Below are 13180 nucleotides of genomic sequence, written 5' to 3' on the forward strand. Positions count from 1 at the left end.
GCAATAACTAAGACATCTCTGTGTTATTGACACTGTTTTGGTCACAAATGCAAAACACAGTCCCATACCAGCTACTATGAAGAAAATTAACCCTGTATAACCAGCACATGGTGAACGGTTTGTATAGTAGGAAATTACAGTTTGCATTGGGCTAGTTAGAGTAGATACAATAAATCTGTTACTGTTTGTAGCTGGGGAATATTATTTAAAAATAAAAGACAAACACAATAAAGTGAATAAATAGATAAAACCAACCAAACAACAACACCAGAAAACAAAAAAACAAAACACAACCCGAAATATAACACTTTTGCATGTGCGAGACTACTTCCATAGTGGGTATAAACACATGGCTGAATAGTTATTTCTGCAGTGAAAAATAGAAAGAAACTGATGATAGAAAGGACTGTGAGTGAAGACTGAGGAAAAGTAATAGGGCAAGGCTGGGAGGTGTAGTGGGTTGACTCTGGCTGGATACCAGGTACCCACTAAAGCTGCTCTCTCACTCCTCTCTGCAACTGGACAGAGGAGAGGAAGAAAAAAAACAGCGAAGGATTCATGAGTTAAGAGCTGGGAGAGGTCACTTACCGATCACCTTCACGGGCAAAACAGACTCAAAGTGAGGATATTACTTAAATTTATTACAAACAGGATCAGAGCAAAAGAGTGAGAAGTAAAATAATCTTACAAACACTTTCCCCCCACCCCTCCTTCCTTCCGTGTTCTCCCTCCTCCCCCCCAGCAGTGCAGGGGGATGGGGAATGGGGGTTACAGTCAGTTGTTGTTTCTGCCGCTGCCCAGGGAGAGGTGTCCTTACCCTGCTCCTGTGGGGTCCCTCCCATGGGAGACAGTCCTCCACGAACCTCTCTGGCATGAGTCCATCCCACAGGCAACAGTTCTTCATGAAACTGCTGTCCTGTGGGTCACTTCTCCATGGGGTGCAGTCCTTCACAAATGAGCTGTACCAGTGTGGGTCCCCCACAGGGGCCGCAAGTCTTACCTGGGAAAAACCTGCTCCAGCGTGGGCTCCTTTCTCCATGGGCTGCAGGTCTCCAGCAGGACCCTGCTCCATCCTCGGCCTCCCACAGGGTCACAGCCTCCTTCATACATCCACCTGCTCCAGCATGGGCTCCTCCATGGGCTGCAGGGGCACAGCTGGTCCACCATGGTCTGCACCACGGGCTGCAGGGGCCTCAGCTCCAGTGTCTGGAGCACCTCTTGCCCCTCCTTCTGCACTGACCTTGGTGTCTGCATTGTTGTTCCCATGTTCTCACTCCACTCTTCCCTGGTGGGCATTTTCACTGCGTGACAGCCTTCTGTTCTTAAATATGTTATCACGGAGGCGTTACTATCACTCCTAATTGACTTGGCCTTGGCCAGCGTTAGGAAGCCCGTCCTGGAGCCGGCTGGCATTGGCTCCACCAGACAGGGGAAGCTTCTAGCAGCTTCTAACAGAAGCCACCCCTGTAGGCCCCTGGCTACCAAAACCTAGCCACAGAAACCCACTACAGGAGGGGACAAGGATGCTTTTCCTACATCTCCGCAATGGATCACAGGTCCTTTAAGATATTTCCCAGGCCACTTCTGTTAGGTTTCTCTCTGCACAAAGGATTCTATATATTGCTTCTGATAGACTTAATTACTGTCAGTTGTCTTTCTGAAAGTATCTCTAAGGAGATCATGCACTACAGGGAGAAAAACACTGTGATAAAAGAACAGACAATTTGAAAAGCATGGATAGGCAAGGTAGGGTATGTGACAGTACAGTGACAGTGTCATCTATGCATGCCCATTATGCTGTAGCAGCAATATGTAACATTTTTTGATGTAAAGGAGTGCATTGAAAATATTGAGTACACTCAGTATGCTGTGTTTCTTCATTAGGATATTCAGTTGTGGTGGAGGTTGGTACAGGCAGCAAAGCAGCCATGCTGCTCTTTTGGACAAATATTGGACAAAAATACATCTGGATAACATGAGCAAAGGAGAACTTAAAGAGGTATGGTGTATGTTGTTCTGTTGTGGCATGTGAAATAATAGTTTCAATTAAGGGTAATAAATGTTTTTCAGTAGTATTTTCAAGTTCCACAATATGCCCTCATAATTTCAGCTTTGTGCTGTCAATTTTGAAGTAAATGGACGGTTCGTCAGGAAAATTTGAAATGAATTAAGCAGAAATTCCTGGAGCTTGCTCTGACTAACACAGTTCTTTGTATGGCTCTAAGAATCACGTTACTTTGCCACTTATTAGCCCAGAGAGATTTAAAAGCAGAGAGAAAAAGAAAAATTGATCTTAACCTAATTTTGAGATCTAAGCTTTGAGTTGGAAAATAGTTGGTCAGTTATCAATTAAAAATAACTGCTTGACATCTTCTGTTAGCATCTCTGGGAAATGTTTGCTTTGTTTAGTTCTTTCGAAAATTAAAGGACCCTAGGACTCATATGAAAATAAAATTCTCTGGAGATTCTCCTTGTGATACAGAGCTCAGAATAGGATCTGATTTTGTAAGAACCTTGCCTAAGAGAAAAGGGGGTGAACAGTCTCTACCAGAAGAATTGAGAAGAAAGTGCTGCATTTTCTAGAATGAAGAAGATAGTTTTCTAGGAGAATTTATTCACTCCTTTGGATTTATTCAGCAACCAGCACAGTTATAGGTGACCTTAGATATCTGTGTGTTTTTCCTTTTTTGTCATTTGTCAGCTAATTGTTAGGAATGGGGCAAGAACAGCATTTATTTGATACTTGTAGATTTTGTTGGAGGGGAAGCACGTAGATGCATGGGGAGGCCTCTGCAGATGGTTTCATGGAGATGTGCACACTTGTGTGCTATAGCTAGAAAAAGATTCATGCGGGAAGCTCAGAGTTGCAATATTTAAAGTAAAGCTTGACTATCAAAACCTCAGGAAAAAAGGAGGCTTCAGTGCTAAATGTTTCACTTAGCACTATGTTCTTTTTGTTCTTCCTTTGTAACTTCGTAGCTTAAGTCACAAAATCACATAAATTAAACAGTGTAAGATTCCCTAGTAGTAATAGAAGAGATGAGGTTAGAGAATACCCACTCACTTGTCTTGAAAACAGACACATGTTCTTCTTAATCTTAAAATCAGTCTGACAGGGTAGGACCAGTTTTCCTGGCCTGTGCCTGTGAAAAGTAATTTTGGCAAGCAATATTTTGTTTGGCAAGCTTTAGCAGAGAGAACTGAAAGAAAATTACAGAAGAAAAATGAACCCCTTAATATGTTTTTGTCAGCGTAGCAAATAGACAACATGTATGCTCAAATAAATTCAGTTATAAAGAAGGACAAGAGGTATGAACTTCTATTATCAGTTGTAGAGTTGTATGATCATGATTTGGATTTGATAGGGTTGAATACCTTTTGTTTTTCCTGTTGGTATTTATGCAAATGTATTAAATGAATTTGATTAGAGTTGAGTTGGCAAAATTAATTTTTGGCATCAAAGTCAATATCAAACAAACCATAATAATTTCTGTTTTCTTCAGATGAGAGATTGCAGTTTTGTGTAGTTTCCTAGCTTAGGTATCTATTGAAAGCATCTCCTAGTAGAACTTGGGGGGCTAGTGGTTTCTTTCAAGGGCTAATGGTTATTTTTTTGTTGTTGTTGGTTTTGTTTTTTCTTTTAGATCCTTCAAAGGAGATATCCCAACCTTGCTCTTGTAACAGATCACTTGCTGGACATTTACATCGACCTTACAGGAGACAAGTATCAGGCATCAGAAAACAGTGCTTATGGCTCCAGTCATATACCAGAAGATTCATCAGAATCGAGATCAGAACATAGGAAACAAAATCTGGAAGGACGAGAACTATCTCTAAGGTTATCTTTTCTTTTACGTTTATTAGAAATCAACTAGCTACAGAGATAGAAAGGTTCTTTTTTTGTTATTTTTTAAAATTTTTTAAAATATAATGATAAAAGTTTGAAAAACTGGAATTTCGTAAAAACTGGAGAAATAAATTTTTAATTAAAAATAACGATTAATGTGTCTTTTAAAAAACTCAGTCTGGATTATTTAAACTTCCTATTTGCGGTACTTACACTTTTTCCTCAAAAAAAAAGGTAGGTTTTGTTATATGCAGTGCTCAGTAGGTATCAACCCATATGAATTAAATCTTAATTCATTTTAACACAAGGTATCAGTACTAGTTAAGAACTGAAATGTGCTGTGCAATGTTCTCACAGGAGCTAGAAGATAACGTTTTCAGGAACTGAATATATTTCCCTGTCTAGATTATTTCATATTGAACACTCACAGCATTCTAACTTACAGATGACTGAAAATAACCAGATTTGTAGTGTACTATTAATTTCAGAATTTTTACCATGAAATGTAGCTTGATACTCAATTATTTCTTCCTCTCATACCAAATGTCAGTTCTACTCATGTAGAATTTCTGTAACCAGTAGTGCTTTGTGAATTAGTCAGTAAATACTGGATGCCTATTATTTTTGTGGAGCATAAGAATGTCAGTAATTTTAAAACATTTATTTTTCTAGAATTATGTTGTTTCCTTTTCTTATCTTTCAGAAGATTTTGCTGTTCATAAGGAATCTGTATTTTGAAAAAATAGGGTTTTATACCTTTCTGCATTTTTAATACCTTTTAGTCTCATAGTTACTTTATGGTTTAATTGAATGTGTGTTATCTATTTCTAAGAAATGTGTCTGAAAGCAAAACTGTTGGTCTTTATGTGTTCAGCTACTGCTCAGAATTATTATCCTATTTATGTGTCTTCCTGTGTACAACTTGCACAACAACTACATGTACAACTGCCAGAAGATGATGTAGTGACCTAAACTGAACATGAAAGAAGGTGCTGTGTGTTTTGGCTTGTTTGTACCAAATCTTTGTGGTTTTTCTTTTTAGAGACCTCCTGAATTGGTGCAGCAGGATTGCTTACAACTTCGACAGTAATTCTTCAACCACAGCAGTGAATATTTTTCAGGAGGTGCGGTAAGACTTCATCCAGAAATCGCTTACCCAAGTTCTAGCATTGTCTCACAAAATATTCTATTTGGGAATGTGAGGTGGGAATTTACATTTAGTTTTGTTTGAAGCAGTTGGATTGTAGTTGGAATGTTTGTGATCTGTCTAATCAGAGGCTTTCAATGCTACTAGGAAGGTTGTTTGCAGTAACGTGCTGAAAGATTTACTGCTGCCATACAAACAGCATACTACAAAATAATTTCAGCTGATATGAGCTGGGATTGCATATGAACAAGAGTAAAGGTTTTAAGTTCTTTCCTTTTTGTTGTAACATGCATACTTTCGTATGCATCATTTTACATTCTAGGTTGGGAATTCTTCAGTGTGCATCAGTCAGAGGCAGTTTTGAGATGTGAGATCTTACAGTGTTGATTCTCTATGCATTTTGGTCCATTCATCTAAAAATAGCTTCTGGGCATTGAAAGGTTTTTACTTTTGGTAGAAACCCACTACATTACAGAGTTTAGAAGTTCTTATTACATCCTTTGGAACTCCATTGTTTGACTCTATATATGGGCTGTGAAATAATTTTACTTACCATGACTGGATTGGATTTGGGCTCATTTAGATTAAAATGGTGCTTGTGAGATCAAGTCATACAAAACTAGTGTTGAACAAGTTGTTTTTCCTCTTGACAGGCATTGGACTGTTTCACAGCTATGCTGTCCAACCAAGGGAGCAGACAGAAAATGGCAAAAGTTATTGGAAGTAAACTAAACATTTCCAAAAAAAAGGTATGTTGAGCTATAATTAGCATGATGTTTATTGCTAGTATTCTATAGCTTGCAGTTTTTCTACTGTTTTACTTATATGTGTTACGCTATTTTTTCTTAAAAATTATACCCACCTCTCTGTCACAAACACCATTTTTGCTCTCTCTTCTATCTCAGGATCTGTTTTTCTCGTGTTTTATATTCAGCTGCCTTTTTTTTTCCTGTAAAAATTCCAGTGAACCTGTTTCAGAGTAAATGGGCTCATCCTGCAAAAGAAGGATCACACAGCTGGAACAACACAGCTGCCTAAGAACATGATACTGCTGGATGCACTGAGTAGTGAAGAAAGTGTTTGTTCTTGGGTGGTTTTCTGTGAGCATTAATCACTTAAACAAAGAGATCAGAGAGAAACTGATCTTTACTGCTACTTGTTTTTAATCATTGATTACAAAATCAAGTACCTCTCTGGAGCCTAGTAATGCTCTATAAATGGCAGAATTAAACTAAATAATTTCTTTGTCAACTATTTCTGAGTATAGAAATTTGTGAAGAAAATCCCTTCTTTGTTACTTTAGGATGACAGATTGATCCCTGAAACTTCCATGTTTGTCCTTCTTTGCATGCAAATGGCAAAATATCCTTTTTTTACCCAAAGGGCTTTTTTGAGGGAGGTTTTTGTTTATTGTTAAAATAACTGTTCAAGTTTATGTAGTTGAACTACCATGGAAGTAGATGAAGTGTAGAAATACAGTGGCATAGACCTGTTACCAAGTTATTAAGTTGAAAATTGTTTGTACAGATAAAAACACTTCTGAGGTCCTTCAGTGCTTTTGGTGATGCATGTGTAAAACCTGCAAAATATAGAATCTTACCATGAAGAATTAGCTTGCTGCAGAGCAGGTGTTTTTACTGTGATGTAATCAATATTCACATTGGAAATGTTGATTCTTTTTTCACAGGTAGAGTTCTTTTGTGAACTCTATAAACCAGAAATTTTAATACGGGAACAGGAAGTCTCTGTCGGAAGAGTGCGTCTCATAAAGAAACAAACACAGGCTCTCGCTGTACAGAGGTAGAGTATCTTGTAGTTTCCATGTAAATTGAAATGTTTTGTGGCGGAATAGAATAGACTGCAAGTCACAGGGTTAAGAAAAATGCAAACTGGATATTTTCACTTTAATGGAAAGAATGTGAGAGTTCTTTCTCTTGTGATCCGAATTTTAACTTGTTTATCATGAAGCTTGTGTGCATCATACTTCTGGCAGCCAAAGCATGAAGATTGTCAGCTTCTTTGAACTAGAGTGTCTTCAAAGCAGTGTGGACCACAGCTGTTACAAGAAAATTTTGACGAATCTATTTTTATAAAGGGAGATTTTTGTAGTATGTGTCACTAACTCCGTTTTCTAGGAAGTTCTTTGGGAATCCTGAATTTCTAGGTTGTATCTTGAAAAAAATGTGTATCTTAAAAGGATACCTTGGAACTATTTTTTTCAGACCTGTAATAATAATAATAATAATAATAATAAAAATAATAATAAAGATCCCAAATTCACCCACAACGCAGAAGAAATAATAAACTTAAAATTACCTCCATGATAGATCTTAGTTTTGAATTGCTTCCTTTGTTTTTTCAGAGCAAAACAAACCTTTGCTGCCACACGGCCATCCGCAGTATTGATTGAACAGCTTGCAGTGTGTGTTGTCAAAGGAGAGCCAGTGCTTTTGGTTGGTGAAACAGGAACTGGCAAAACCTCAACTGTTCAGTACCTTGCTCATATTACAGGTAAATAAAGTGGTAAGACTGTAACTTACATGAAGATAATTTAAAAAAAAAACCAAATGAATAAACCCACAAGCTGATGGTGCTTTCTATTTCTGTTTCAAGGACACCGTTTGAGGGTTATCAACATGAACCAGCAAAGTGACACAGCAGATCTATTAGGGGGGTGAGTTACTGAACGCTGTTTTGTCTGTTCTGCATAACAAATTGGCAGTATTTATTTCATAGTAATATAAATGTCTTAATAAACATGTCTGCATTGAGAAACCTTGTAGTCCTTGCTGAAGAACAGAGCAATTTCACTAAATTGTGTGCACAGCTGTATGTGATGAAGTCACTTAAAAGCACAACCCAATGTTTCTTAAAAAATGGCTAAGCTGTTCAATATAAAAGTGATGTAATATTCACTGGACGTAGTGGTTGGTAGTATTAAAAATATTTTAATTATCAGGGTGGTCCTGCCTTTATAAAATCACCTCATGAGGTGCATTTAAATATGTACAGTTTTACTTTTTCATTAGTTGAGTAAAAAACTTCGGAAACCGGGGTTCATTCATGCACAATGTTGTTGTTTCAGTAACTGGTTTTGGGGTGGTTTTCTGGTTTTGGTTGACAGATTCCTGTGTCGTAAATAGGTAAATACTCTTTTGCTTCTCTTCAGTTACAAGCCTGTGGATAACAAGCTGATCTGGCTGCCTCTGCGAGAGTCTTTTGAGGAACTCTTCTCTCAGACATTCTCTAGGAAGAAAAATCAAACGTTCTTGGGACACATTCAGACTTGCTACAGGCAGAAACGTTGGCATGATCTGCTAAAACTAATGCAGCATATTCATAAATCTGCTATTAATAAGGAAGTAAAAGAAAATGCATCTGGTGAGAATTGAGACTGATCAAACACACATTAGCACTGAACCATTGCAGAGTAGATAAATCTGGTGATTTCTTTTGGCCTTTAAATTTGTGTTGGTTTGGGGTTTAGTTTTTTGTTGTCCCCCTTTATTACATTCTTCTGGTTTTGAAAAATGCAATGTCTGCCTACAGCAAGACATTCAACATGCTGTTAGAATAGTCATTGGGTTTGTATTTTGTTTAATTTTTTCCTTTTTCTAACTCATCACTGCTGTCAGCTATGTCTGACAGTGTGAAGGTTGATTTTTCTGATCTATGATGCCCTTGACATGTGGTCTTCACTCAGCAGTTACTTATTTGCTGTGCTGGTGAGCAGTCCTAGTCATTTGTGTGTTAGTCCTGCATGTGAATGCATTCACTTTCAGTCATGGAACCTCCTTGAATCTCACAAATATATCCTATTTAAAAACAAATAAAACAACAACATAAAAAACCCAGACCCAAAGTAATAGCTCTTTTAGGGTAGTAATGATATTAAGAGTTTGCTTTTCAATCGGTATCACTGTCAGTAACTTGCCTAGTGCTTTAATTTGTTTTGATGTGGTTTTGTCTCCATATAAGTTTGTTTTGTTTTGTTTTATACTTCACAACCCATTTTGGGGCAGAGGCAGTGTTGATAATTTGTCTTGCACGGAGTTGTTTCTGGTTCTAGACCAGCCGAACAAGAGAAGTTGTAGCTTTCATTCAGTATAGGCCAAGTAAAATTAATCATGAACTTTATCTCCACTCTTAACTGGTTCTTTTGAATGTGCAGATACTAAAATAAATACCCACAAATGTAAAAAAAAAATAAATTTAAAAATGAGTGTTTAAAGACCACTTATTGCAAGTATTTACAATCCTAAAATACAGACAAGCTGAAATTTGTAATTTGCAAAGTTACTTAAGTAATTTTGATGCTGTATGTAGCTCAGGGAGTGATTTTAAACAAATAACTGAAATCAGTGCAATATTAAATAATGTCATAACTGATGCACAACAGTGTTTTTAATTGACACTGAAGTGTTCATTGTTAATCTGTTCTGTCATAGGATTTATAAATTTGGATTTTTTTTTTTGATATGTCATTTTGTCTCTGGAAATTAGAGAGTGGTAACAGTCATTCTGGAACAAAGTGCAGCATAAGTATTTGTTCTTAAGCTAAGAATGAATGGCAAATTATCTGTACCCATATGTCAATAGTGTTCAGTTAAATTTAAAACACAGCCCTCCTCTTCCCAAAATGAAAACAATAAAATTTAAATTTTTTTTATTCATGAGATGCTATCTGTTGAACTTGAATGTTTTCGCTGCTCAGCCAAGCTTACTTTTGTATCTCTGTGCTTAAAACATCCTGATTAAAATACTGTTATTTAACATTTTTTATGATATTGTTATGATGGTACACACTTGAATTTGTTTTGCTTACAGGCTCACCACTGAAGGAAAAGTGGGAGGCATTTGGTCTTAAACTGAATCATGCTCATCAACAGATGAAAATGACAGAAAATGCTCTGCTCTTTGCATTTGTTGAGGTATTTAGAGTTGCATTTTGATGCTAGGAGGAATAAGGAGAAGTATTTAAAAGACTTTGCAATCAGTATTATATAAATAACTTCTTGGCAAGAACCTTGCTATGAAGTAAAACATATTCCATGATAGCTCTGTGAAACAAAGTGTGCTGCTTAAAGGGGGGAGTGGTTAGATGGGTGGTGGGAGAATGTTTTGTGGTAGCCCATTAATTCAATACTGTACAATAGGAATTAGGACTTGTGTGATAAAAGAATACCAGCAGTATGTCAGATCATCATTTCAACAGAATGAGATTAGAAAAAACTTCCCGATTAAGTCTCCAGTAGGACATGCTTCTGTCTAGGGATTCTTGTGAAGGATTTAATAATAAGAATCTGTGCTGTTTATCTAGAAGCGGTTTTTTTAAATGTTTCAAACCCATGATATGTTCTAATGCCATTAGATGTGATTAGGAGAAACTGTGAGGTTTATGCATGCTTGTTCCTTGTCACCCTGTTAGCCTGAGTATATTCTCTCAAATTTCATGTGAAGTGTGTAAAATGTTGACCAGTCCTCTATAAAAAGTGTGTGTATGAATAGTTGGAGAACCTTTGACTGACATATAGTTTTAATTAATAAGATATCATTTCCTTAGGAACATAATATTGTTTGTGTCTTTGGATTTCTTTGGATTAACTGTCTTTATTCTTGAGTGGTGTCAGTGAAGTGTATGCACTACAGTGTTGAATATTACTGGTAGGCAGCATTGCACAAATAAGAGAACCTAATTCTATAGGTTCTATATTTGAGCCAGTCTAAGTGGTAACTGATGTAGTGGTGATAACCATCTGACTTCTGTGGCTTGCAAAATAATTGCTGTTATTGAGAGAGAGCAGTAAAATTGCTATTGCTGTTAAAGGTCTGGAGTTGCCATTTGTCTAATCAAGCCACAGATTGCACACCAAGTATTTCCAGCATATGACTGCTTCAGTTGGTGGTGGCGTGATTTAACAAATTAATCTTATTTTTAGGGTACTCTGGCACAAGCAGTAAAAAAAGGAGAGTGGATTTTATTGGATGAGATTAACTTGGCTGCAGCAGAGACTTTGGAGTGCCTGAGTGGTTTATTGGAAGGATCATCTGGGTCACTGGTGTTACTAGACAGAGGAGACACAGGTACTATTTCTGTGCTTGGTTATGCTATATCTTGCTATTTAGTTGATTTCCCTATCCTATATGGCTCAAAATAATTCAAGAACATTTACCATTCAAATGAAAGTGTGCAAAAGAGAGCAATATGCTCTTGTTAGACTTCAAACTTTTATGCAAAAAGTGAGAGTTTTAATTCACTGTTGACTCAGGAGATTTCCACATGCAGAAATTGTAGCTTTTGCCTCTTTGAACTCAACAAGAGCAGATCTCTCCAGTGCTCCCAGTAAGCATGGATGTCTCTACAGACTATTGAAGGACTGAAATTTTTTTTCTTCATAAAGCTGAGGTAGCTTGATGGATGCTCGTGCAGATGCAGATATTTCTGATGAAATTACATAGGGTTATTCTCTGAAAATTTTTTACAGTGGCATTTTTAAAAAAAAATTAGTAGTGCAGCAATGGAAAGCTGGCCTAGATAAAGTATACCTTATTTAACATAATAAATATCCTGTGGTTATCATTAACCATATGTCTCTTATTTCTGTTTTACTTTAGAGCCTCTTGTCCGTCACCCTGATTTTCGCTTGTTTGCATGCATGAATCCAGCTACAGATGTTGGAAAGAGAAATCTTCCTCTAGGAATAAGAAACAGGTAGGAATAATGATTCTGTGACAAAATACTTAGTCACTGTCTTTTTCAGAGTTTGATTAGCTTCACGAGTTGACCCAGTGAGGAATGCCTTGTCTGAAGCCTAAGGATATAAGTTTGAACTCAAATTTACTGCCTGTGAGAGATGCTTTCCACATTATGGTGAAGGTTTTTCATGAAATAGCATTGGGAAAATACTCTGTGAAGTTGCTGAGCCATGAGCAGATGGTCTAGCAGTAGTATAGACTGTTGTCACTGGGGGCAGGGGAATGATTATTCTTTACAATTAAACTGTCAGTGCCTGGGAATGCTACTGCAGCATCCTGATGGGGATAATAAAGACAAGTGCTTTGTGTCTGCTTAGCAGCCTTTCTCTTGGTAACTCAAAAGCGTTGATGATCCTTGCAAAAAGCTGCATATCCAGCCTTGGAAGGTGGTTTGCGTGGTGAAGCAGATGTGTGATATTCAAAATATTTGCTGTGTGGCCTTAAAACATCTAAACTGTGTCCAGGAAATTGGAGTTGTGGTAAATTCATTCTTTGGTACTACCTACCTATTCCTGAATGCAAAGATCTTCTGCTTGTATTATTTGATGCTGTTTCCCTCCTGAGTGCCAAAAGTTGTGTGTGTGATGGTTAGAAAATACGTTCATTGGCTAGAGCTGCCCCTGCAGTGTACTAAATGGGAAACACTGGCATATTTAAAGGTAGTCAAAGCTTCTCTGTGTATGTGTTTACTGCTAATTTTCCTTTCCTTATTATCAAGTTTTATTATTTTATCGTTCCTGAGCTGGATATTTGTAAAAGGAGAAAACAACCTGAATATGCTAGTCATATCAAAATCAGAACGGGTGGTAGGTAACTCTGAAGTGTCCATTCTTTAAATAGAGATATCATTAGAGAGTCCACTTTGAAAAGTACTCTAGCTGTGTCACTGCTTCAGTGTTCAGGCTGTAACATTTGGGTATCCATTGCAGATTGTTTAGAATTTTAATATAAGAAAACAGTCCCATAGTTCATTTTCAGTCTTTCATTTCAGTTAAAATAATTCAGATAAATTACTTGAAATCAATAGAAGTAACTTATTTTCTTATGTACTCTGGTTCTTGAGTCTGTTTGTAGGTCATTTGACAATCAGTATTCTGCTACTTAAAAGAACGTAAATGATATATGCCATGAGATTAATATATAATGTGGTTTTTAAAATTTGGTCAGATGTCTGAGCATTATGGATTGATTTTTATTTTGATGGGTTGATTCTTATAGGTTCACTGAACTGTATGTAGAAGAATTGAGAAATGAAGGAGACTTGCAAGTTCTTATCATGGATTATCTGAGAGGCCTGAATGTGAACAAAAATACAGTACAAGGAATTGTGAAGTAAGTTGATCATAATATCTTTAAATTCTTGATGAAATAAGTCACAAAAAGAAAGTATGTAACAGTAGTCTGTGGTTAGATTGTTTTGGGAAACACTA

The 13180-nt window shown here is 36.9% G+C and overlaps 1 protein-coding gene across 1 annotated transcript in view; it reads left to right on the plus strand.

Annotated features, from left to right (window-relative positions):
- MDN1 (midasin AAA ATPase 1) overlaps positions 1-13180 on the plus strand; it is a 98060-nt gene that overhangs the window by 16727 nt on the left and 68153 nt on the right. Inside the window, exons 10-21 of the mRNA XM_029962825.1 lie at positions 1885-1999; positions 3645-3838; positions 4890-4971; positions 5648-5743; positions 6682-6794; positions 7357-7505; positions 7608-7668; positions 8164-8375; positions 9822-9925; positions 10934-11078; positions 11610-11706; positions 12969-13082. Of these exons, the coding sequence (XP_029818685.1) occupies positions 1885-1999; positions 3645-3838; positions 4890-4971; positions 5648-5743; positions 6682-6794; positions 7357-7505; positions 7608-7668; positions 8164-8375; positions 9822-9925; positions 10934-11078; positions 11610-11706; positions 12969-13082 (1482 nt within the window). The remainder of the gene's footprint in view (positions 1-1884; positions 2000-3644; positions 3839-4889; positions 4972-5647; positions 5744-6681; positions 6795-7356; positions 7506-7607; positions 7669-8163; positions 8376-9821; positions 9926-10933; positions 11079-11609; positions 11707-12968; positions 13083-13180) is intronic.

The sequence above is a fragment of the Manacus vitellinus genome, unplaced genomic scaffold (genome assembly GCF_001715985.3).
Source record: "Manacus vitellinus isolate BGI_N305 unplaced genomic scaffold, ASM171598v3 scaffold_4_pilon, whole genome shotgun sequence".
Lineage (NCBI taxonomy): Eukaryota > Metazoa > Chordata > Aves > Passeriformes > Pipridae > Manacus > Manacus vitellinus.